The sequence below is a fragment of the Bolinopsis microptera genome, chromosome 6 (genome assembly GCF_026151205.1).
Source record: "Bolinopsis microptera isolate Bmic1 chromosome 6, MBARI_Bmic_1.0, whole genome shotgun sequence".
Classification (NCBI taxonomy): Eukaryota; Metazoa; Ctenophora; class Tentaculata; order Lobata; family Bolinopsidae; genus Bolinopsis; species Bolinopsis microptera.
In genome coordinates, this window is record NC_087077.1 from 1,658,245 (window position 1) to 1,680,520 (window position 22,276).

General features: G+C 35.1%; 2 protein-coding genes across 2 annotated transcripts; both read right to left on the reverse strand.

Annotated features, from left to right (window-relative positions):
- Positions 1-10: 10 nt before the first annotated feature.
- LOC134816269 (transmembrane protein 184A-like) lies at positions 11-14,199 on the reverse strand. The gene is made up of 8 exons (XM_063825026.1): positions 14,103-14,199; positions 13,322-13,478; positions 11,689-11,834; positions 10,005-10,123; positions 9,652-9,815; positions 3,082-3,263; positions 2,035-2,160; positions 11-1,118 (listed from the first exon to the last, which is right to left on the reverse strand). The coding sequence occupies exons 1-8, from the start codon at positions 14,178-14,180 to the stop codon at positions 957-959; spliced, it is 1,134 nt and encodes a 377-aa protein (XP_063681096.1). The 5' UTR covers positions 14,181-14,199; the 3' UTR covers positions 11-956.
- Positions 14,200-17,007: 2,808 nt separating this feature from the next.
- On the reverse strand, positions 17,008-17,962 carry LOC134817607 (spermidine synthase-like). Its single transcript, XM_063826828.1, has one exon. It carries the CDS (start codon positions 17,923-17,925, stop codon positions 17,017-17,019), a length of 909 nt encoding a protein of 302 aa, XP_063682898.1. The 5' UTR covers positions 17,926-17,962; the 3' UTR covers positions 17,008-17,016.
- Positions 17,963-22,276: the final 4,314 nt, after the last annotated feature.

A 22,276-nucleotide genomic window follows, 5' to 3' on the forward strand; every position in this document is an offset into this window, starting at 1 on the left:
AAAGTTTTTTATTTCGTAATAAAACCTTATAATACATAATACAAGAACATTTAACATTATCATCAAAACAATTGGTTCAATCAGTCGCATTGTCGCAAGTGTGCAGTGTTAGATCCAACATCAAATTAAATTTAAATTTACAAACTTCTGGGTAAAATCTTGCAGGTGTATAACCTACCAAGACGCGCGCCGAGTTGGACTCGTCGACGGTCTAATATTTGAAACAATTATTTTACAAGTATCACCTACAGATCGCCTTGCGCGATGTTATTAATATTACGTAATCTATGAATGCATGAATAAAAATATAATTGAATAAGGAAAATGAATGCTGAAAAAGTCAAGTATTAGGTTCATCTTTAAAATATTCCATCGAACGATTCTCATTCAGAATTTTCCATAAATTGTAATATTAAATTATATTAACTAGTACTACTAATAATCTAACATTTAATCTAATAACACTAATAAAGGCTAGCGTACTAAAATTCAATTTAATTACAGCAGTTGTTCCCATTAATTTAAAGTAAACATTAAGTACATTTACAAAAGTAAGGATTACGCCAATAATAAAGATAAGAATTTTTAATAAAACGGTAAATAAACAAGCATTAATAAATGTATAGTCCGACCTTCAGTTAAATTGCAACAGAAAGTCAAGGTTAAAACATATAATATATATATACTACAATAGCTGATTCTTCGCTTGCGATCAAAATGAAATCATAAAATGAATATCAACTAACAACTAAGCGATGAATAGTGAACTTAAGAAAGGAAAAAACATCTAAAATGCTGAATAAGCCCAAAAATCTGCTAATAAATTACGAGAGACCAGCTCAATAATAACCATACTATCTGAACGCAACACTCTGCGCGCCTGACACTACCGGCTCATCATAATCTGTCATTAATTATTTACTTCTGCTAATTACTCAATCAATTACTCAATTAATTCAGCTCCTGCTGTTCAAGTCCAGCTGATCGTGCTCCACGAGAGTGTGCTGTCCAGAATTGAAGAAGTCATGCGGAGTATTGTTTGGAGGACCCCACTCATCGCTCTCTGGGGTCTCGTGGCGCTGGGGTCGGGTATCCATGTCACTCTCGTCATTTGCACTCTGAGTTGTGGCGTTTGGTTAGTGGTTACGGAAGGTAAACATGTGTTTTAGTTGTGATTCTCGGCGCTGTGGGGTCACGTGCTATGTTTAATATTGTAGTCAAATTGGGAATTGGTGATTACGTATTTATGCATGTAACACTATAACCGTAGTTAATAACCGTAGTTAGTAACTATGGTTATTGGTTATTGTAAGGTAAGACACCTTACAAAAGAAGCCTCACAAAATATCGGCGGATACAGATAACCCTAAACATGCACCCTCAGTAATGGATACAGATAACCCTAAACATGCACCCTCAGTAATGGATACAGATAACCCTAAACATGCACCCTCAGTAATGGATACAGATAACCCTAAACATGCACCCTCAGTAATGGATACAGATAACCCTAAACATGCACCCTCAGTAATGGATACAGATAACCCTAAACATGCACCCTCAGTAATGGATACAGATAACCCTAAACATGCACCCTCAGTAATGGATACAGATAACCCTAAACATGCACCCTCAGTAATGGATACAGATAACCCTAAACATGCACCCTCAGTAATGGATACAGATAACCCTAAACATGCACCCTCAGTAATGGATACAGATAACCCTAAACATGCACCCTCAGTAATCATCCGTTAACTCTAATTATCTGTTATAACTTTGTAGTATTGTAGTATTTATTATTATGTTTGTAGTATTGTAGTATTTATTATTATATTTGTAGTATTGTAGTATTTATTATTGTATTTGTAGTATTGTAGTATTTATTATTATGTTTGTAGTATTGTAGTATTTATTATTATATTTGTAGTATTGTAGTATTTATTATTATATTTGTAGCATTGCAGTATTTATCATTATATTAATTACTATATTTGTAGTATTACTGAAAGTATTTAAGTAGAGGCTATTAACCTGGTTGCCCAGTGCATATGAACTGTAGGTGGAGGAGAAGTTGTGGATGTAGTCGTTGACCATGTATTTAGGGTTCAGCGTGTCGCGGATGTTTGTGCTCAATGTCTGCCTTCCTGATGCCTCGTTCTGAAAAGTAAAATTGTTAGCACGAAAATAAGCAGTGATTTAGATGGCCCTACCATAAAAAATAAATGCACGTATAATGTTTATCTTCGTTCGTTGAATTGAGTTGACTTGAGGAAGCTTCATTTTTTTAATCCTCGCGATCTTACTGTTTGTTTAGTTATTAAGTTTGATCAAGATGAAACTTCAAATTAGGTTGGCACAGGTGTGAGCTTCATTCTGTGTGATATGATCACAAGGCTTGAATAAATCAAATTTCAGGCTCATCGATCTAGCAAATATCGACAAATACCGAACACAATCGTTAGCATTCGTCAACATATTGGGGCCCGGAAATGATGTATTATAATACAGGAGGTGAAACTGAGCCGAATACCTAATATAATTTGGGGTTTCTCTAGAAGATAAACATCATATAACAATCACCACTTATATCACTTATTAATCACTACGTATCACTTTATCTGCACGGGTAGGAATTCACCCTGCAACGGTAGATTAGTGTGCCCTGTTATGCTGACATATAATTTGTCTTTTGTGCCACTGATTCTCTAGTACAGTCTTAGCTTTTACATAATATCATGGGCAATGATGTTGTAGGATGATTTAATTTAGGCAACGGGTCTCTTATTACATAGTTTATTTGTTGGACCAATTTTACATTCAATGTTTATTACTTTGAATTTACTTTGAATTGCGAAACTATAGATGAACTAAAAATTATTCAATCATTGTTTTATTATTCGTGCTGAATGAATTTCTTGTCCGACATTTTGGTGCCCAACATTTTTATTCTAAGATACCTTAAAATTAAACAAGGATGATAGTGACAACAGCTAAATCATGTCATAGCAAGGATATAACCCAACAGTCTTTATATTTTTAAAAAACATATTAAAATCATATTAAAAAGCTTAATTTTACCTTGTCATACACGGTGCAAGGGAAAGCTACCCTGAGTAAAAAGGCGGATATCAGCATCTCCACACAGATAAAGAAGTTCTGCCAACTGGCGGATATCTGCCCTGTTGTAATGACTACTGTTTCAGCGCTGTTCGTCGTGGCTTTTATAACGTTTATCAGCTCCAGGAATGATAACATCACACCTGAGGGGTTTATTTATTTTAAGCTTCATTGTGAATAATATTTTAAATATGTATTAGAATATAGGACACGTCTATATATATAAAGAATGTTAAATATAGAGCCTGTTTTTAACGAGCACTCAATCATGTGCAACGTTAATAAATAGTTCTGATATGTTCACTTAGAATTTTTTAACCGTAGAAAACTATGCCTAATTGGCGGGATTTTTGCAAAAACATCTTAACCTACATCTTAACCTGCATCTTAACTCTGGTCTCTGCCTGGTAACTTAATATTAGCAAATCTGTGTAGACAGCCGATAAACTACACGTACATGGTAAGATAATCTTTAACATTTGCACTATGAGGTTGGGCGGAACGAAGGATTGATGTTATATAAGTATACTAATGAACATCGTTTAAGGCCAGAGGGGGGGGTAAGGGGTCAAAAAATTCTACCAAAATATTATTTTCTAAATCGATTTAATTTTTGATGACAAAAACATTGCTGCTATTCACATATTTGTAGCTGATTAAATTTATTTTATAATTGAGGTTAACCGATTTTCACAAAATTGACTATGCAACATTGAGGTTAATAAAATTGAGGTTAAAATTTTATTACACGCCATAATTTTTTGTTATTTCGGTCAGCAAATGTAAACTCTAAATTTTAGGTTCATAATTATCAGAAAAAGTAATATCCAAACGTGATTAAATGAGGTTAACCTCTTCGTTTAGATATAGCGAGAATAGATCAAATGATAGAGTTATTATTTTCATCGTAAGTTTACGGTATACACATTTCCAAATAGATGACGTGTTGATTGACTTTCTTTTATCTTGGAAAATGAAAAAAATGAGGTTAACCATCACATTTTGGTACCGTAGGGAATATACATACGATTCTTACTTATGTAATGTACCACAATATCGAAGTGAGGTATCTATTGGTATCACAATGCCTACAACTATAATCACGTGACAAAGGTGATTTGAACTGACCATATTTTAGTAGAAGATTTTACCCGTAAATGGCTAAAAAATGAGGTTAACCTCTCATGTTTTGAATATCTGACCAGTCAATTACATGTTAACCTCAAAAACTTAATCGTTATACTGTGCAAATGTTTTACTACACATATAATAACATATTGATAAACCAATCCCAGTGTTATATGGTCTAAAGCGAGGTTAACAACCAAATTTTAAGCAGTTAGTGTTTACAGGAAGTCTTGGTTAACCTCATTTTTTACAATACAAGGACATTAACTACTGAAAGTGGCTAAAATCATTTAGGGGACGGCCAGGTCTGATCAAGCAAACGTTATTAAGTGTATAAAAAGTCCTAACTAACGAACTGTGATACATTCCAGTGAATATTCAAAATTTTGAAAACACTAAATTGCATCTATCTCAAAACACATTCTGTGACTTCCAGTTCCTTAGTTGAGAAAACCAACCACCCCCTGATATTGAGATTTGGTACAGTGGTTCCTTGGACAAGTATCTAGACATTAGATGCAGCGATTTTTTTTATTCGACTCGTTTCTCGAATTATGAGGTTAACCAGCTAAATTTGTCGAATTTTTGACATGGTTAACCTCATAATTCAAGAACCGAGTCAAATAAAAAAAATCGCTGCATCATAAATGAGGATAATTGTCCAAGGAACCACTGTACCAAACCTCAAGATCAGGGAGTGGCCAGTTTTCTCAACTAAGGAATCGAAAGGTCAAAAAAGTTACAGCCGTTTAAAGATCCAGTTTAACATGTAATTACAGGTAAACCTCAAAATTTAGCGCGCGATATCTCAGGAACGCAAGGTCAGATTTTGATCCGGTTTTTTTCTTCTTGTTCGTCTCCAGCAGCTATTATCAAATATGTGAAAACTAGAAAAGTTCCATTTACCCCCCCCTCTGGCCTTAACATCACTTTTTTAAATTTTTAATGTTATTTAGATTAAGTTCTTTAATATTATTTTGTTAATCCGAGGTATATTTCCTGTTTATATAAGAATGAACCCGGAACTGTTCTAAATTTCCTTAATCCCATTGCTATGCTACATCTTATGACCATCCAAACACGGAAGTCGCAACTTTTGCATTCAAGCGCAGACATTCACCTAGATAATGTAGCATATTTCAGAGCGATACCCCGTTTGATGGGGCTCCCAGTGAAATTCTTCAATTCTATTTTCCAGAGCAATTCGGTCAGGTATTTCAGTTTTCACTGTTCGATGGAATTAATATATAAGTTAATATAAGTTTGTAATGATATTATACATCTTATTATAAACTTATATATTTACACGTACTATGATGGATATTTTATGTGAGTATGTTGCGTCTAGTTCATTTTGTTATGTTCCTCCGTTCCTTCGTCCTCCATGTTCAAGTCGGCTAGAGACGGAACACAAACAGCAATCATAACTTTGGTAATTGTTTTAGTAGTAGTACTGACTAAGGTCCCATTTCTTCGTTAGAGTATCTAACTTTTAATTTTGTTGCTATCATCGGCCAATGTAAAATCATGAGGCTAATAAAGATTTCATGCGGTGTCTGTTTTACACACACATCATTTATTACGGATAAATCCTTTCCACATAAGTATCAATATCATCCATTCAGCCGGAGCAGCCCCTAAATCACGTACCTTACATCTTAGCAGTCCTTACCACATACCACGTACCATTAACATTCTTGCCATTCTTCTGAGTTACTGAACTTGTTGGTCAGTGTTCCGTGTCATTAATATATTACATCTTTATATTGATGTAAATATAACAGTGGTCGTTGTTGATGTAACTATGTTAAATATAACAACGATCAACATTTTGCTGAATTGCCTGTTTCTTTGTTTTATATTGATTTTATTGTTCAGGAATTCTTTCAATTCCATGAGATACATACTAGCGGTCCGGCGTGGTCGTTGTTAATGTTGCAATTATCATCATTGAACGCCAGTTTCATTGAGCCTTTATTGACTAACTACAATATTTTAATTTGTCTAAAATTTTGTTTCCTAATCACAGTCTACCTAATTCTATTTACGTTCTCTTGCGATGAAAACATTTTAGAATTCAAGAACCCGATCCGGCGTATTTATTCGCCTCTCCGACCAAAATTAAGTTACATCGAACAATAATAAAACACATTTTTCACTTAATCAGTTAATATGCGACACATTTCTAATCTTATCCGCCGTAACATGAACCTTCAATTACTTATTCTCACTTGTAACTTTAAAAGTCTTAAAACCGTATATTTAAAATCGTCTCCTTGAAGTTTACCATGCCCAACATTATCATTCCTCTTTTATTGAACCGTGCACGTTTGGTCATTATATTTGTCAGTGATCGTTCCATAATATAAAACATAAGCGAGGTGCTAAATTCCGTTCCATTTTTCGTGTTAAATACATTGTTTGTCTCTTTTTTGGTGCTCTCATTTTTCATGCCAGAAAACACTCGAAGTAATCATGACTTATTCCTATTTCAGGTCAATCATACAAACTGAACTTTCTTACAAAATGCTACCACGTGTCGTATTAGCCTGAGCAGTAGCTAAACCAATTTAATATTCTAGTAGTAATAAGATCCTACTATTGTAGTTATCCAATATCTTACAATATTCATCAGTCATCAGCATAGATCGTCAAATCATCATCGAGATTGCAAAACAGTCGCTGTGAGTGCCAAACAATATATTGTTACATACTTAGTCTATTCCATAGTGATTGTCATTCACAATTGTCCAGAGAACCGGATATGATCATTTTCCAGGGCATAAAATTAACAAACGGTAGATCTTGTAAAAAAGAGTCATGATGGTGAATTCTAATCGCAATTCAGAACAACTTGTTGTTCAGAACATTTGATCTCAGGTTACTGCTTTTTACTTAATTCCCGAGAGAAAAAGAGTCAATTAAGATAAAAACATTTTAATTGACTCTTTTTCTCCCGGGAATTGAGTATCAACCACTGAACCACGGGCACTGCGGTGCCTATAATTTTGGATAGATGAAACTAATATAATCCTTAATTTGATATTATCTTAAATTCCACTATTAATAAAAACGCTTAAATAGATTGGAAACATGGTTGAATCAAAGATGACAGCATTCCAAGAACTGGCAGCAACCTACCGAGCTAGATTTGAAGAATGCAAAAGTCTACTTGAAAACGAAACTGTCAAAGCTTTGCCGTTCCTTCAAGAAGATTTGGAAACGCTCGTGAATCTAACAGAATTAGCCGGTACCATACTGCAGGAGGATATAGAAATTGCTGTGGACGACAAGCATTCTCTGAGCATCGTAAGCAAATGGAACAAGTCAAGATTTTCTCCGATGGCGTTGGTACATTATTTGGATGGCATTAAAGAGAACATCAAGAAGGTGGAAGGTTACATCGCTACTGCTAAAGCTGAAGGAGTTGAGATACAAACGGGCGATTTAATTGAAAACAATCTAAAATCTGCAGATGATGTGTTCATTTCGTTCACCTTCAATATCGGGGCGTTCAGAAATGAAGATCTGCATCATGCCTACCGTTGTCTTGGTGACGACGATTTTGTTACCAAGACACCGTTTGAACCAAAAACTGTTGACCCAATGAACATAATCAATGAGCGGGCGAACTTGCCTGATGGATTTGATTTATTTGTTCTCTACTCCACGGAAAATAGGAAAGATTCAAACAAAAGATTTGCCATCTCCAACAGTTCTAAATGCCCTGATGGAAGCCTCGCTTACACACGCATTCTCAGCAAAAACAGAGGTGAAGAGAAGTTGGAACTTCCAGGGAAACCAAGCAAACCCATCTATGTTGAGAATTCCAAAACAGTCAACTCCCTCAAGATCGAGCTAATCCCCTCAAATGCTGGTGAACGAAACGTGACGGGATACAAGATCTTGATCTTCGAGGTGGGCTCCTTGATCAAAACCATAGAAGAGCCGAAAATCAATCCAGGGTCATCAGAATTTCTTGTCGAAGATCTAAAGCAAGGGATGGAGTACTCATTTAAAGTTCAAAGTGTGTCTCCGGCAGGATGTTCTCCAAAAAGTGCCATGAGTGAGAAGATAATGATCGACGTTGGTGTGGTTTACAAAGCATCTCGTGGAATTCGTCTCTCATCTGGTTCCTAAAAAAGGCCTCTCGTACGTACTTTCCTTGGCTTTCAATTGAGGATTCGAAACTTTTAAACTAATGACCGGACATATAGCAAGACTTTGTTTGCGCTACTATTTTTTTACGTTGTCATTCTTTTGAGCGGAGTGGGCCAATGATTGATATATTATGTTTGGTCTAAAACTATTTAGTTAATTCAAAGACTACTCAAAATAACTCAGCCTGTTGGAAAATTGTACAAGTTATAAGTGTTATCAATCATCAGCTATACGAAAGTTTTTTGTTTGGTTACAAGATTTCGTAGCATGTTTCATCTCTTTCGTATTTTTGTCTTTAAAGTGAATAGTCAATTGTAAATCATACTTTTACTTCAAGCAATACAAATTAAATTGTAGTTCCAATTCACCGAGGGCTGACTGCAACGGTCGTCTAAAAACAAAACTTTCGGGGCTTGATTAATACTTTAACAACAAAGAAAAGCAATATGGCATACAATTTTTTGGTCGTAGAAATTCAAATGAAATAAATTCTCCACCTTATTAAGCGATCGATGCCTCTTAGCTCTTAGAAACACAGCAAACAACCAGTAGGATTTTAACCATAGAGTATATCCTTGGACGCGAGTATTTAAACCTTCAGTACTGAAAATTTAGTACCTCGTTTCAAGATAAATGGGCCGGGTTGTACTCAAAATTATATTTACGTTAGTTGACGAATTGTTTTTAAATTAGGAACTGGTTATGCAATGTTATTAAGCTATTTTAATTTAATCCAGATAAACGCGCACTCGTGCGTACATGCGCGCTATCATCATGAGTGAAGCAATGCGTCCTCCAAAAACAGCAAACAACTACTGTGACCATTTCTGACCTGGCCAATAGTTTAGTCGTGATCAACTTTGTAATTACAGAACACGTGGATTGCAGTACAAGATTGGAGTGCATGAAAGAACAATACCATGCACAATGCTTCAACTAAATGATCGTCAGAGGCGCAGAGAAGACCCCCATCTTCAGGGTGGGCCAGATTCACTTGTATTATACACTGTATACTGAATGTTGAATGAGACTAAAGGGAAAGCTTGCTGCAATCATACTACATTTAGAATTACAGATCAAATTTGGACAAATTACAGTTTATTCTCGGAAAACATGGACGATAAATTGTGGGAGTGGTTGAGGGTTTCTTATTGCTGGCAAAATTTGACACCTTCTAAAATTTACTTACCTAATAAATAATATGTTATGATAAATATTAGTATATATCTCTTGGAATCTTACCTTGCCAAAATGAAGCGAATATTATTGCCTTGACCATAAAGAATTTTAACACGGGGTCGTGTGGCTTTAGAATCTCTCTAGTCGCCAAGTAGAATAGTACTAGAGCGTAGAGTGCTAGCGTCACGCTGATGTTGTAGATTATAGTGACGTATAGGTATCCGTATCTGGGTAGTGATTTGATGTGTTATTTTAAGTTTTATGTTAATATATCAGTAGATGTGTTTTAGAAAATATCTTATTTTGAATCTACATGCAAGACAATATTTCGAAAATGTTAAATTCCCCAACTGAATCAAAGCCCGAAAAAGTGAATGATAACATAAAAATCACACAAAGATTTGAATCTCATTTACTTTGGATGTAGATTGTTTTCGTGAAATTGGTCGTTTGCCTCCAGTATAATAGTAATCAGTGATACAATAGGCTTTACGGCACAAAACTGGAGAGTGCTTTGCTTGCAGAAACGCAGAAACTGAAAAATTATATAAAATTTTCTGAATTGTTAATGATACACACATTACTGTAGTATTACAGTTGTAGTTGTGGTTTCACTGGTTTGCTAACCATATTATGCGGTCTCTAGATATACGTGTGAAAGAATTGCACTTTTCAGTAATATACATATATTACTTAATATTTAATAAATCAAAGGACAAAGTGCTTTTTTTTTTATTGAAAGCTGTATCAAAGTGCCTGGATAAGTTCATAGTTCTAATCTTTCAATATGGAAGGGGTTGTACGCAGCTTGCAGTCCGTTGCTATACTATATAATAGCTATTGCCTATTATATATTATATAAATATGACTGTATGTATATTAATATATACTATCATATTTAATGTTAACAGTCAGAACATGATATCTATAGTCTTTACATACAGATTTAATTAAATCTTTAGTCAAGATACTGTCAGAATGGTGTCAGGCTAATGGAATGTTGTTATACATTGTACATTGTACAGCTAAAACGTGTGTTGTAAGCAAACAATGCACTTCAATTGTTGCTTCTTCTTTAGTTCATATTGTAAAAACAATGCTACAGTACAAAAGATAATTAATATGTACATTGTACATTGTATACATTGCTCATTTGCTCCCACATACAGAATGTTTTAAATTTTCCTCGCAGTCCCACCCTCCCCGCTAAAAGTCAAATCTTCTAAACAATTTCCTCTTTGGCACCAAATTCCCTCTCAAATCCAACATTCCTTGCAGTCGTACTGCTGTGTTTCTGGATGTGGGATATTGCTAGAGGCAAGCAAAAGTGTGTTCTACTCTACTGTGTGTTCTTTCAGTCTAGAAATGATTAATAAATGAAGTTGTGAAAGAGACGGGGTGTGCTCTTGCACATGGTATATTACAGTTAAACAGCATTTTGTGCACTACGCGTGGGTCGTGTATTTCATTACTTCTTTTGTTCAAGCTGTCTTCAATCATTGGATATCCTTCATTGTCCCTGTAAGCACTTATCCGTGATGGCTAATGCAAGGTTTATCACACAACTAGTGACCAAATAATTGCGGTTATTTGCGATTTATTAACAGTTACTATCTTCACAGTAGCAAGGGTCACAAGGGTGACAAGGGTCACATGTGACCCTTGTTAAAAGTAAAAGTACAATATGTACAATGTATACTGTATCTTCATTCTTCAATACATTGTAGTTACACGGTTCAAGTAAAATCATAGAGCATTAGGTCATAGGTGGTGACATGTTGAATATCATGGTATGTGTTATGTGGTGAGACATTCTACTTCCTAGTTCTTAATGCTAGCAAATATTTAGAATACTTCTTCACTTGCCTTAACTTGTATAATACAGTGCATGTTAGATATTCAAATACTTGGCGGGTCGTACAACTTCAGCTTTCTGCGAGGCTATAAATCCCAATCAGACAAGCACATAATAACATAATTAAAAACACCCCAACAAAATATTAAAATCTACACGTAACTATATCACCCCACATTTGCCAATCACACTATTATAGAACACATTATGACCCTAATATGGGACACATTATGGGACACACATACCTGAATATCGTAGTGTATCTTAGGAAGACAGCAGGTGCCAGTATACCAGGACCTCTGTAGCTCCTTGCCCTGAATCTCGTTCAGAATACTGTTCTCTCCTCCCAGGTATTCATAACACAGACACAGGAAGTTGTAGATCACAAACGCTGGGATAGTGGGTATTAGAAACAGAATTAAGCGCAAATAGAGGGTTTCTTTATCCATTTCTTTGGTTTTTTCAGTGGAATTAGTATTTTTAAATAGACCCACTATTTCTATTTCTTGGGAGAAAAAAGGAGTTTTATTCCTGTCTCAGTTCACAAGATTACGTTTCTAATGGACACATAACAGGGCGTGACCAATATCTCAAAATGTTTTAATAGCATTGGATACTGGTAACTGCGTCAATCTGCGGGGGAGGGGGGTTGTAAAATACACTATCTGAGGGCTATCTAGCTATTCCAACCATATCATGTTTCTGTTAAAGGTCACGGTTATTAAACTGAGGCCACATTCCTCAACATTCCCCAGACTACAGTAGTATAATACAGTAGTATATACTGAGTAGTAGTATATATAGTAGTATATATAGTATTATATACTGAGTAGTATATATAGTAGTATATATAGTAGTATATATAGTAGTTTATAATATAATAGTAGTATAATATATACTGAGAGGTTATTTGCACAACTGAGTTATATAATATATACCCTATATAATAGAGAATCGGACATTTTGAGTTACTCGACGATAAAAATGAGGTTTTAAACACATTTTGTAAAAACAAGATTATGGTGAATGGTCACTGTAATGTAAATTAAAGAAATTTAATCGGTTATTTTGATAGCATAACTTGTATTTCTTGGAAATATAACATTGTACCAAGTAGTAATAATGCTGAAGCTTGTCAGATTCATGTTAATATTGCATGCCAAGTGCCAACATATCACATAATTTGAAGATATATATTATATATCTGTTCGTTTCACATTCTGAGCAAAGGTCTTCTCTTAATGTGATAGAGTAGTGTGGATCTCAGATGATGATTTAGGCTTTATTTAGGCTAATTATGAAAAGATTGCAATCTCGATATAAGCGGACTTAAAACTGCTCACAGACTACAATATGATTTTATAATACAAAGGGTTATATAATAATTTAAGTAAGGTTAGGTAACTTAGAACGCTCATTACGTTTTGATTAAGGTGAATTATTTACAATAATGAATAGTCAAGACTCAAGTATTAATCATCAATACGGTCATGGTTCAAAGTTACTCTCCAAAACATAAGGGCCAAACTGGACCAAATTAAAAGTAACATAAGTCGACAAATTACATTCCATCTGTTTCTACACATACCGTTTACTAGGCACTAATTGTAGGATAGACATTTCACTACGAGGTGCGAAATGCCGGATAACCGGCCAGGTGGTGTTTAACAAATCGGACATAACAAAATTTAAGAACCATGTATCGAGCCAAATGTATTTCATTGATGATGCACATAAATCATAATCTTGTACTATGTCGGTAATATACTATTTTATATTATCTCGTAGTTTAAAAATGCAACTATTAAACAGCTTACAATTTTCATTGAAAAACAAATGTGGATCAAACTAAAAATGTAGATAAAATCAATATCTTACCTTCATAAACGTCCCTGATACTGTCAAAGTAAATGCTGAACTCCCAGAACAATAGACTGCACCATGAGGTTAGAGCATAGATCGGAACTATGCAAAGAATGCGGATAATCCACCGTTGTTCAGATGGACAGAAATAGTGCTGGAGGTGCTGATAAATCTGGAAATAAGCATTTAGTATATCTAATTAATTAATTAAGTATCTAATCATGCCATGAACAGCATTTTGAATTTATAAAAACTTTCGCCGCCAATACTCAGAGTTTTTAAAATTCGTTGCTTAATTCTTTTTTGCAATTTTCACGATTAGATGGTAAAGCTGATAAACATTTAAAGTAAATCAGAAAAAAATTTGAATAGAACAAAGAACATGTGAAACATGCTGAAAACATGTAAAAAACATGATGAAACATGCTGAGATGCTGAAAACATGTGAAACATGTGAAACATGCTGAAAACATGTAAAAAACATGATGAAACATGCTGAAAACATGTGAAACATGCTGAAAACATGTGAAACATACTGAAAACATGTGAATCACGCTGAAAACATGTGAAACATGCTGAAAACATGTGAAACATATTGTAAACATGTGAAACATACTGAAAACATGTGAAACACGCTGAAAACATGTGAAACATGCTGACAACATGTGAGACATGCTGAAAACATGTGAAACATGCTGACAACATGTGAAACATGCTGAAAACATGTGAAACATGTAAAACATGTGAAACGTATGTAAAACATGTGAAACATGTAAAACATGTGAAACATACTGACCTGGTAGCAGGCGATGAAGCTGGCAGCGATTGCGCAGATTCCTCCAAGTACTTTGGGCACTGCACCCAAAATAAACATTCAAGTCGGGACTAATAAAGAGGGATAATCAATACAATGGATTATAGTATTGTTATAGTATATATATATCACCTGATCACACGTAATGAATAAACTCGTTATGCTTCATATCTCAGTCATCTGAGAAGCTACAGTTCTAATTCTTTCAGGACAAACGTAATTCGAATGGCCAAACACAATTCAATAACATTTAGCTTGATCCGACTATCAAATAATTGTGAAAATGAACCTCCATTTGAAAAAAATGAACGCGAATATTTTTCGAGTTGACAAATTCCTCGAACCAGTGGTGGTGCTAAGTCATACCAGAAGGAAGTATTTCAATTGGGCACTCAGTGACTGAGCTATTAAGTCTAACGTTTGCACACTGACTTTTGGCCCACCGCACCCTGTACTATTATATAGTATATTATTATAGTATTTTGAAGGTTGTATTTTAGCAGTATCCACCAATTATCCGACACACGAATCTGTTTTAAATGTTGAATATGATGTTAATTAATTAGTAAGTCAATTCTTTGGGTGGGAAGGAAAGGTTGAAACTACTAAATTATCCCTAACTTATAAATATAACATCAAACAACAAAACAAGCTCCATTTTTCATCCAAGTTCATGGAATAAATTCATGATAAAATGTTATATGATGATATATTATGATACATATGATATTATATAACTACAGCTCAGGGGGGACCAAAAGTCGGTGCAGGGAAATTCATTGCAGGACAATAACATAGTTTGCTGCAATATGAACAGCTATTTTGAGACAGTAGAAAATAATACCTTCAAAAATAGATTGAGAAACATCCAAAACTTGTACTTTTTTATTTAACAAACTGTGTAAAATGATCACGTTTTCTATCCTATATAAATTAATATAGTATAGAAATAAAATTTTGATAAAAAGTATAACCATCAGCATTGATAGGCAATTACTAATTAATATTGTAAGTGAGATTCATTAGTTATACTATAATTTTCCTCAGATTCCTATTTAATGTTTCTTCTCTTTCTTGTGGGAGACGTTTTGTGTGGTAATGGGAGCACTGCTTGTACATGCAGGAGTTTTACCTGTGTGAATACGCTGATGTCAGAGAAGGTAACCTTTTCTAATAGTCACGTCATCTTGATGAAACTTGCAGGGTTTTTCAACTCTATGTATACGCTGATGTCTGACAAGATCACCTTTTCTATTAGTAGCATAAGAGCATTCGATACATTTGTATGGTTTTTCACCTGTGTGAATACGCTGATGATTTAAGAACTTGTCTTTTCGAGAACAAGCATAAGAGCATTCATTACACTTGTAGGATATTTCAACTCTATGAATACGCTGATGTTTGACAAGATCACCTTTTCTAATAGTAGCATAAGAACATTCATTACACTTGTAGGGTTTCTCACCAGTGTGAATTTTCATACGCTGATGTTTGACAAGATCACCTTTTCTAATAGTAGCATAAGAACATTCATTACACTTGTATGGTTCCTCATCTGTGTGAATACGCTGATGTTGGACGAGATTGCATTTGTAAGAACATGATTTAGAGCATTCATTACACTTGTAGGGTTTCTCACCAGTGTGAATTTTCATACGCTGATGTTTGACAAGATCAGCTTTTCTAATAGTAGCATAAGAACATTCATTACACTTGTAGGGTTTTTCACCTCTATGTATACGCTGATGTCTAACAAGATCACTTTTTCTAATACTAGCATAAGAGCATTCGTTACATTTGTACGGTTTCTCACCAGTGTGAATATGCTGATGCTGAAAGAGACTATCCTTTCGCGAACAAGTATACGAGCAATGTTTACATTTGTAGGGTTTTTCATGAGTATGAACTTTCTGATGTTGTAGAAGATTAGATTCGTATAAACAAGAAAAGGGGCAAACTTTACATTTGAAAGATTTACTTCCCAGTGGGGTTTTCTTTGAATTGTTCTCTCTTTCTGATAATTCGGAAGAACTGGGCAGTTCATTAGGAAGTAAATTCCCACCAGTCATTATATCCTCATGATGTTCTCGAACATGTTCGATAAAGAACTCATTGTAAAGGAAATGAGCTTTACATGTGGGACAAATAAAACCATGTGACTTCCCAGATTTTTCCTCTAGCTCACACTTTATTTCCTTCTTTATAACATGGTCAAGAATCTCAGTCTTCATTTCATCTTTAACTGTTTGTGATCTTGTCTCCCGATTTGACATTGTGATCCCTCCACTTAAAAGGTTCAAGAAGTTATAAAATGAATCATATCGACGAGTATTAGTTCAGTACAAGGAGTAACTGATTGGGGGAAATTATAATCATAATTCCTTCTCACTTTCCCATCCCATTAAGTTCATTTTGTTAGAAAATACTCCAAAAATGGGACGGGGAATCTACTGGAGGAAAATAGCATGGTTTGCTGCAATATCAACAGCTTCTTTACAGTATTCTAAAAAAGGCAAAAGCCAACTCTTCCCTAGGAGGTGGCAACAACAACTTTTCAATGTCTGTTTAGATTATATTTGTGATAAGATTAGCAAGCACCATCAGCAATATTCAATAATCTAGCAAAACGTAATAGGTAGTTAAAGTATGAGTACTCAGTACATAAAATTTAAAATTTATGAAATTTGATGAATCAATCAGTAAAATAGGTCACTTTAGATTAAAATTATATTGAAAATTGGGCAGATTTAAATTTGAATACCAATTCATACTGTATAATAAATAATTTAATACAGATAATATTCCGAAAATAATGCAGATATAATTAAACTAAGAAATATACATCAAAATAAAAAGTTTACCCTCTAAAAATAAGAGTTTATACCCTCTTCTGGTCTTACAATCCTATTGACTCCTCAAGCCAAGAGCTAAATTCAAGAGGAAGAGTACAGCAGCTCATGTGATACTCCTCATAGTAACATCTGAGTCCCATCTCCTTTGCTTTTGCTGCTGAAATCTTATAAACTGGGACATCAAGTTGCTCATAATTCTTCCCAGATTCTTTCGTCATGCGCCCAAAGAGAATGCCAATATTCCCATTTGGAAAACTTGGTACAGGCACCATGCCATAACATATCATTTTAGTGGCTGCTTTCATATTCTCAATCTCGACTTTTAAAGAATCATTATTTTGATACGGGCAAAATGCCTGGTATGAGACTACTCCTCCATCCTTAATTATCTCCTTCAGCTGAGTGTAAAAAGCTTTCCCTAAAAGTTGATTCTCTTCATCTGAACAAATTGCATAATCTGTAACATCAATGATAACAACATCAAACATAACATCACATGTTTTAATATACTCTTTAGCATCACCTACTATCACAGAAACCCTCTCATCTTCCAGAAACCTTCCCATGGAAGGAATGTGTTCTTTGCATACTTTCATGACCTGTTCATCAATGTCCACCAGTATGATTTCTCTAACTCTGGAATCTTTTAGCAGTTCTCTGACAATACCACCATCTCCACCTCCAATGACAAGAACTTTCTCAGGTTCTAAGACTGAACAAAGAGGAAGATAGGTCAGCATCTCTTGATAGAGGAATTCATCGTAAGTAGTAGCTTGAACACATCCATCCAATGACAATACTGTACCAAACTTTTTGTGTCTGAACACTTTGATGGCTTGGTATTGGCTCTTGAAGTCGCAGACTACCTCGTCCTGAAGAAGCTGAAATCGTTGACCAGGATAATCAGCATCACATTCTTCATTGTGCCACACAAGATTAAATTCATCTGTCATTGTCGTTAACCTGTTAGGTTGTAGATCATATAATCGCGAGACTAAGGGTGTTATAAAACTTACTGCTATCGGTTTTTCTAGTGTTCGAACTATTGATTACAATACAGAACTTTTTTTAAAGCTGGTAAACTTAATTGATGATGGTAATTTTTTTTATTTGAAATTTCAATTGATTATTATACATGAGAATCAAACGTTACATTTCATCCATGCAAAACTGCACTGACATTATTTTGATACAAAACTAATGGAAACAAAGGTATTACAATATACTTATATAAGTTGCATACTGATGGCTGGGTGACAGCTAACTAGACAAATAAACTTGTATTCAATATAACAATTACGTTGGGGCCATCTGAATTGGTGCCTACAGTTTTAAATACATGAACTGGTTTAGAATTTTAAGTAAGACCTTTTAATTGTGGTCAGTCAATTAAGGCCAGCGGGGAGTAAACTTCTATTTTTCAGTTTTCACATGTGTGATAGAGTTGATCATGGAGACCATCTAGTAGAAAAAAAAAGCTAAATTGCAGTCAAATTTTAATTAAACAATAAGAATTCAAAATTTTATGAAAATTGTAACTTATATTTAAATATCAGAGTTCATAACTTCTTATGCTTATTAGTTGCAATATTGAAATGAAAGAATAGAAATCGCTAAAAGCTCACAAATTGCTGTTGTCTCTATTTAAAATTAAACGTCCAAATTGTTTTTCAAATACATTCAGGCCAAGAAATCGTTCAGACAAATCTCCAGACATTTTCAAAAAATATGCTAGATCTGTAAATCCTGTTGTGAGATATATACCAACTATAGCAACACAGCTCCCTATCAAAAATATCAAATAAGATCCAGAAATTATATCCTTCGTTCTGTCCAGCTTAAATTCTGGACCATTATTTGCAGAAGAGGACTCTAATGTCTTTTTCAGTATTTGGAGGTTTCTGTTGTTAAAGTTTCCAACGTTGTAAAAAGAAAACGCCACATTGCCGGCAGAAAACTTTTTGTCTGACATGGAACACTGACTTGCTGGAATTGTGTGATGAGCTTGGGTAGTAGACTGAAGGTGAACTTCTTTTGTGGAAGGGTCTAGGGACAGATCAATTATTTTGCTGGATCCTACCCAACTTATAAAAGGGTGACTAACAAGCACTAAGACAGCAATTGCAGGCACCGCAGTATATAAATGATAATCTAACATAGGCACTCCAAGTCCAGTAAAGTTGACAAGAAATTGAGGGATAAGAATAGCATGCATCCTTTTTATTTGTTTATTTCCTATCATGTTAAACTTTGCTATTCCAGCTGCAGTGAACACTTTTAATTCATTCTTCTGACCTTTTCTGACTGAGCCAGTAACAATCTTTTTCGGTGGCCGCTTACTACTTGTAGAGAAGATTTTCTGACAATATAGTGTCCTCCAGATTGCACCGACCTTTCGATGTGAAAACATTGCAGACATAGTGACCACAAACCTAAGAGTTAGGAGAACTATTAGCAAGTTAAAACAATTAACATTCAACGCAATGAGGGTAAATAATTTTACTTAAAAGATAATGAATATTCAGTCATTAAGTCATTAATATAAATATGACAATCTATTATAATGATGTATAATATACTACAGTTAAACCTCTATACTATTTACCAGGCCTCTTGGGGGAACAAAAAGTGCACAGTATAGAAAAAACCTGGTAGAGAGGTTCACATGATCCGGTTCCCTAGTAACTATAGCATCTCAAATAGTCTATCTAGCGTCTCATATATCCCATTAGAGCCTTAGTATACGTGTATCAACAATTTATCAAAAGTATGATTGAATACATTATATCATATATATATATATATATATATTTGCGATATGGCTGAAACAAGCGTGTCACACAGCACGCGTATACACATGGATATGTGAACGTGCGCTGCACCGAAAAATTGTTGTTATCAGATCTAGCTGAGATATCATGACAAGTAAAGTCGCTAATTTTGCCCTGTACGTTTGAAGTTTATAACTTGGTATGGCGCCAAGTTCAGAGTTGGACTTTTTGAGTACAGTTTTAGTCTAATATTTTACGGGCAATGAATTACCTTATTATATCCACAATGCTTGCAGCAGCGCGCGCCCGCCTTCCAGCGGTTAAAAACACAGAGGGGTCGTTTACATATTACGCAATCAGCTGAGGGGGGAGGGGGTTCCAAATAATGACTACGCTAGTGTAATTTTGACACAATAGTTATGTATAAAATTGATAAGGGGGTAAAAATGTTCCAAAAATTGATTACGTAATATGTGAACGACCCTATTGTAATGCCAAAATGTTGATTCACGATGTCAATCCTTCCTAGCTAGCTCCGCGACAATATGCGCGGCGCAGCGCAGATCAGTTGTGCATTACGCTACAATGTAAGGTGTGAGTTTTAAGGTTTAGGTTAAATAAAATGCTTGGTTGACGATGTCAACCCATCGATATCGTTGCTCGATCGACGATGCGAAACAAGAATGCTAGTTCGCGCGGCGCGTCGAAGCGGCGAAGTCTTCCAAATAAAATGCTTGAAAAAGTGACTTTGTTTAATTAAATTAAATTAGGTTTGTGGATGGAATTATAAAAATAATCATTACGTCACATTGCAAACGGCCCTAGCTTAATTGACGATGTCAATTCATCGCAGCTCGGCGTGGCACAGTTGCGCATTTCGCCGATCTAGCTGTGAGAAGCCTCATTGAGTTTGTAGGTTTACAACCTACCAGGACGCGCGCCGAGTTGGACTCGTCGACGGTTCTATATGGAACAAATATTTTAAGAGTATCACCTGTTAAATATTTTGTTATTTAACATTTTATGTATTTTTATTTGCGTTTTCATCAATAAGTCATGCAATTATTGACAATTATTTTTTTAAACTCTGCTCGCCCCTCCAATTTATATATGAAACATAGGTACATTGTACATGTAAATTCATACGTCGTACAAAAATCATCAAAAAAATAGCGCCACGCATATGTGCACGGTCTATCTTACATCTTTTCAGAAGAATCGAGCGCTACTGCAGAAAGTTGTTATATTTAATCACTGCTGTGGTTGTCACAGTTATTAGGAGTGTTCCGTTTAATTGGAGGTTTAATTGTACCTCCAGCGCCAATATGCGCCAATATGCAATGTTACGCCACTGGTCGCAATTCATTGACGAGGGCTTCTATACACTAGCAACTAGCATTAAACTATTTTCTTCCGCCCTCCTCTATTTTCTAGCCAAATTGTTTAGTTTGATAGCACTATCAGGTTCTAAACAGTCCTACTGACTGAAAGTTGTATTGCTACTTAAAGGAGCTCCCCGATGCTTAATCTTTACTTTATTCCGTTGAGTTTGTTTTATTACTAGATAGATACCCTTCACTACATCTGCATACATTGTTTTCTCTGATCCATTCAGTCTGCCTGGTCGTGGGGTGAGTGTCGTTGACGTTAAGCTAAAGATCCGGGGAGATCCTGAGTGGTCTATGCAGCCACCGGTCTAATCAGCCGAATACTCGAGAAATCGGGTGTGAGGGTTAAATGAGGAGCTGCACATAGCAGCAAAGTCTCGGGCGAAGAAATTATGGTATACACTACCTTGACCGTCACTGGCCCAATAAATCCTTCGGCTTCCTGTAATTGGCTGGTTGCACTTGTGTAACAATGTGGCTGTTGGAATACACAAAATAAGTGTCTTGATAAAAAAATAGTACTATCGAGCGTGTAAATCACTCTACAGTCGATTTTTGAGATTTCTCTAAAAGGGTCCCCGACAGTTTAAACCAACTTGAATCGATGTATTTTCGAACGTTGATTCCGAATCACGTCCATGACATAGGGTTAAAATGCTCCCCTGTTGATATATTGGCAAAAAACTGTCTTAATCACATGATATGACTTTGTAAGGAAGTTGGTGTAATTTCTCGTTAGGGTTAGGGTTTCAGCAAATACTTTTGTTCGGTATTGAGTTAGAGTTCAGGTTGGGGTCAGATTAGAGGGTTAGGGTTTCGAATAGTCATTCAGGGCCACCTAGAGAACGAGTTAAAACAGTCACGTGACAGTCGAGTGTAGAGTGATTAATCATCATCCTAGTAATATACTATTCTATACTGTACGAATCAGGCTAAATGATCCCGGTTGCCTTTTATAAGTCCCGTTTTTGGGTGAACTAAAAAATAATGTAATTTTTCGAAATTGGAAAAATTTGGCCAATTTCGAAAAATTGATATTAATGCAATAAAGTGTATGGCTGTATTAGGACTTGAAGCTAATTTTCCTATTCCTATTCTTATAAAAATGTACTTTAGTGTGTGGAGTGTTTGTTAATAATCTGTAG

Coding starts and splice junctions, on each gene's coding strand:
- LOC134816269 (XM_063825026.1), bottom strand. CDS start 14,180: ATGTTTATTTTGGGTGCAGTGCCCAAAGTACTTGGAGGAATCTGCGCA. Junction 10,124..11,688: donor AGATACACTACGATATTCAG/GTATGTGTGTCC, acceptor ATAATTTTTCAG/TTTCTGCGTTTCTGCAAGCA. Junction 3,264..9,651: donor ATTCGCTTCATTTTGGCAAG/GTAAGATTCCAA, acceptor TAAACCCCTCAG/GTGTGATGTTATCATTCCTG.
- LOC134817607 (XM_063826828.1), bottom strand. CDS start 17,925: ATGACAGATGAATTTAATCTTGTGTGGCACAATGAAGAATGTGATGCT.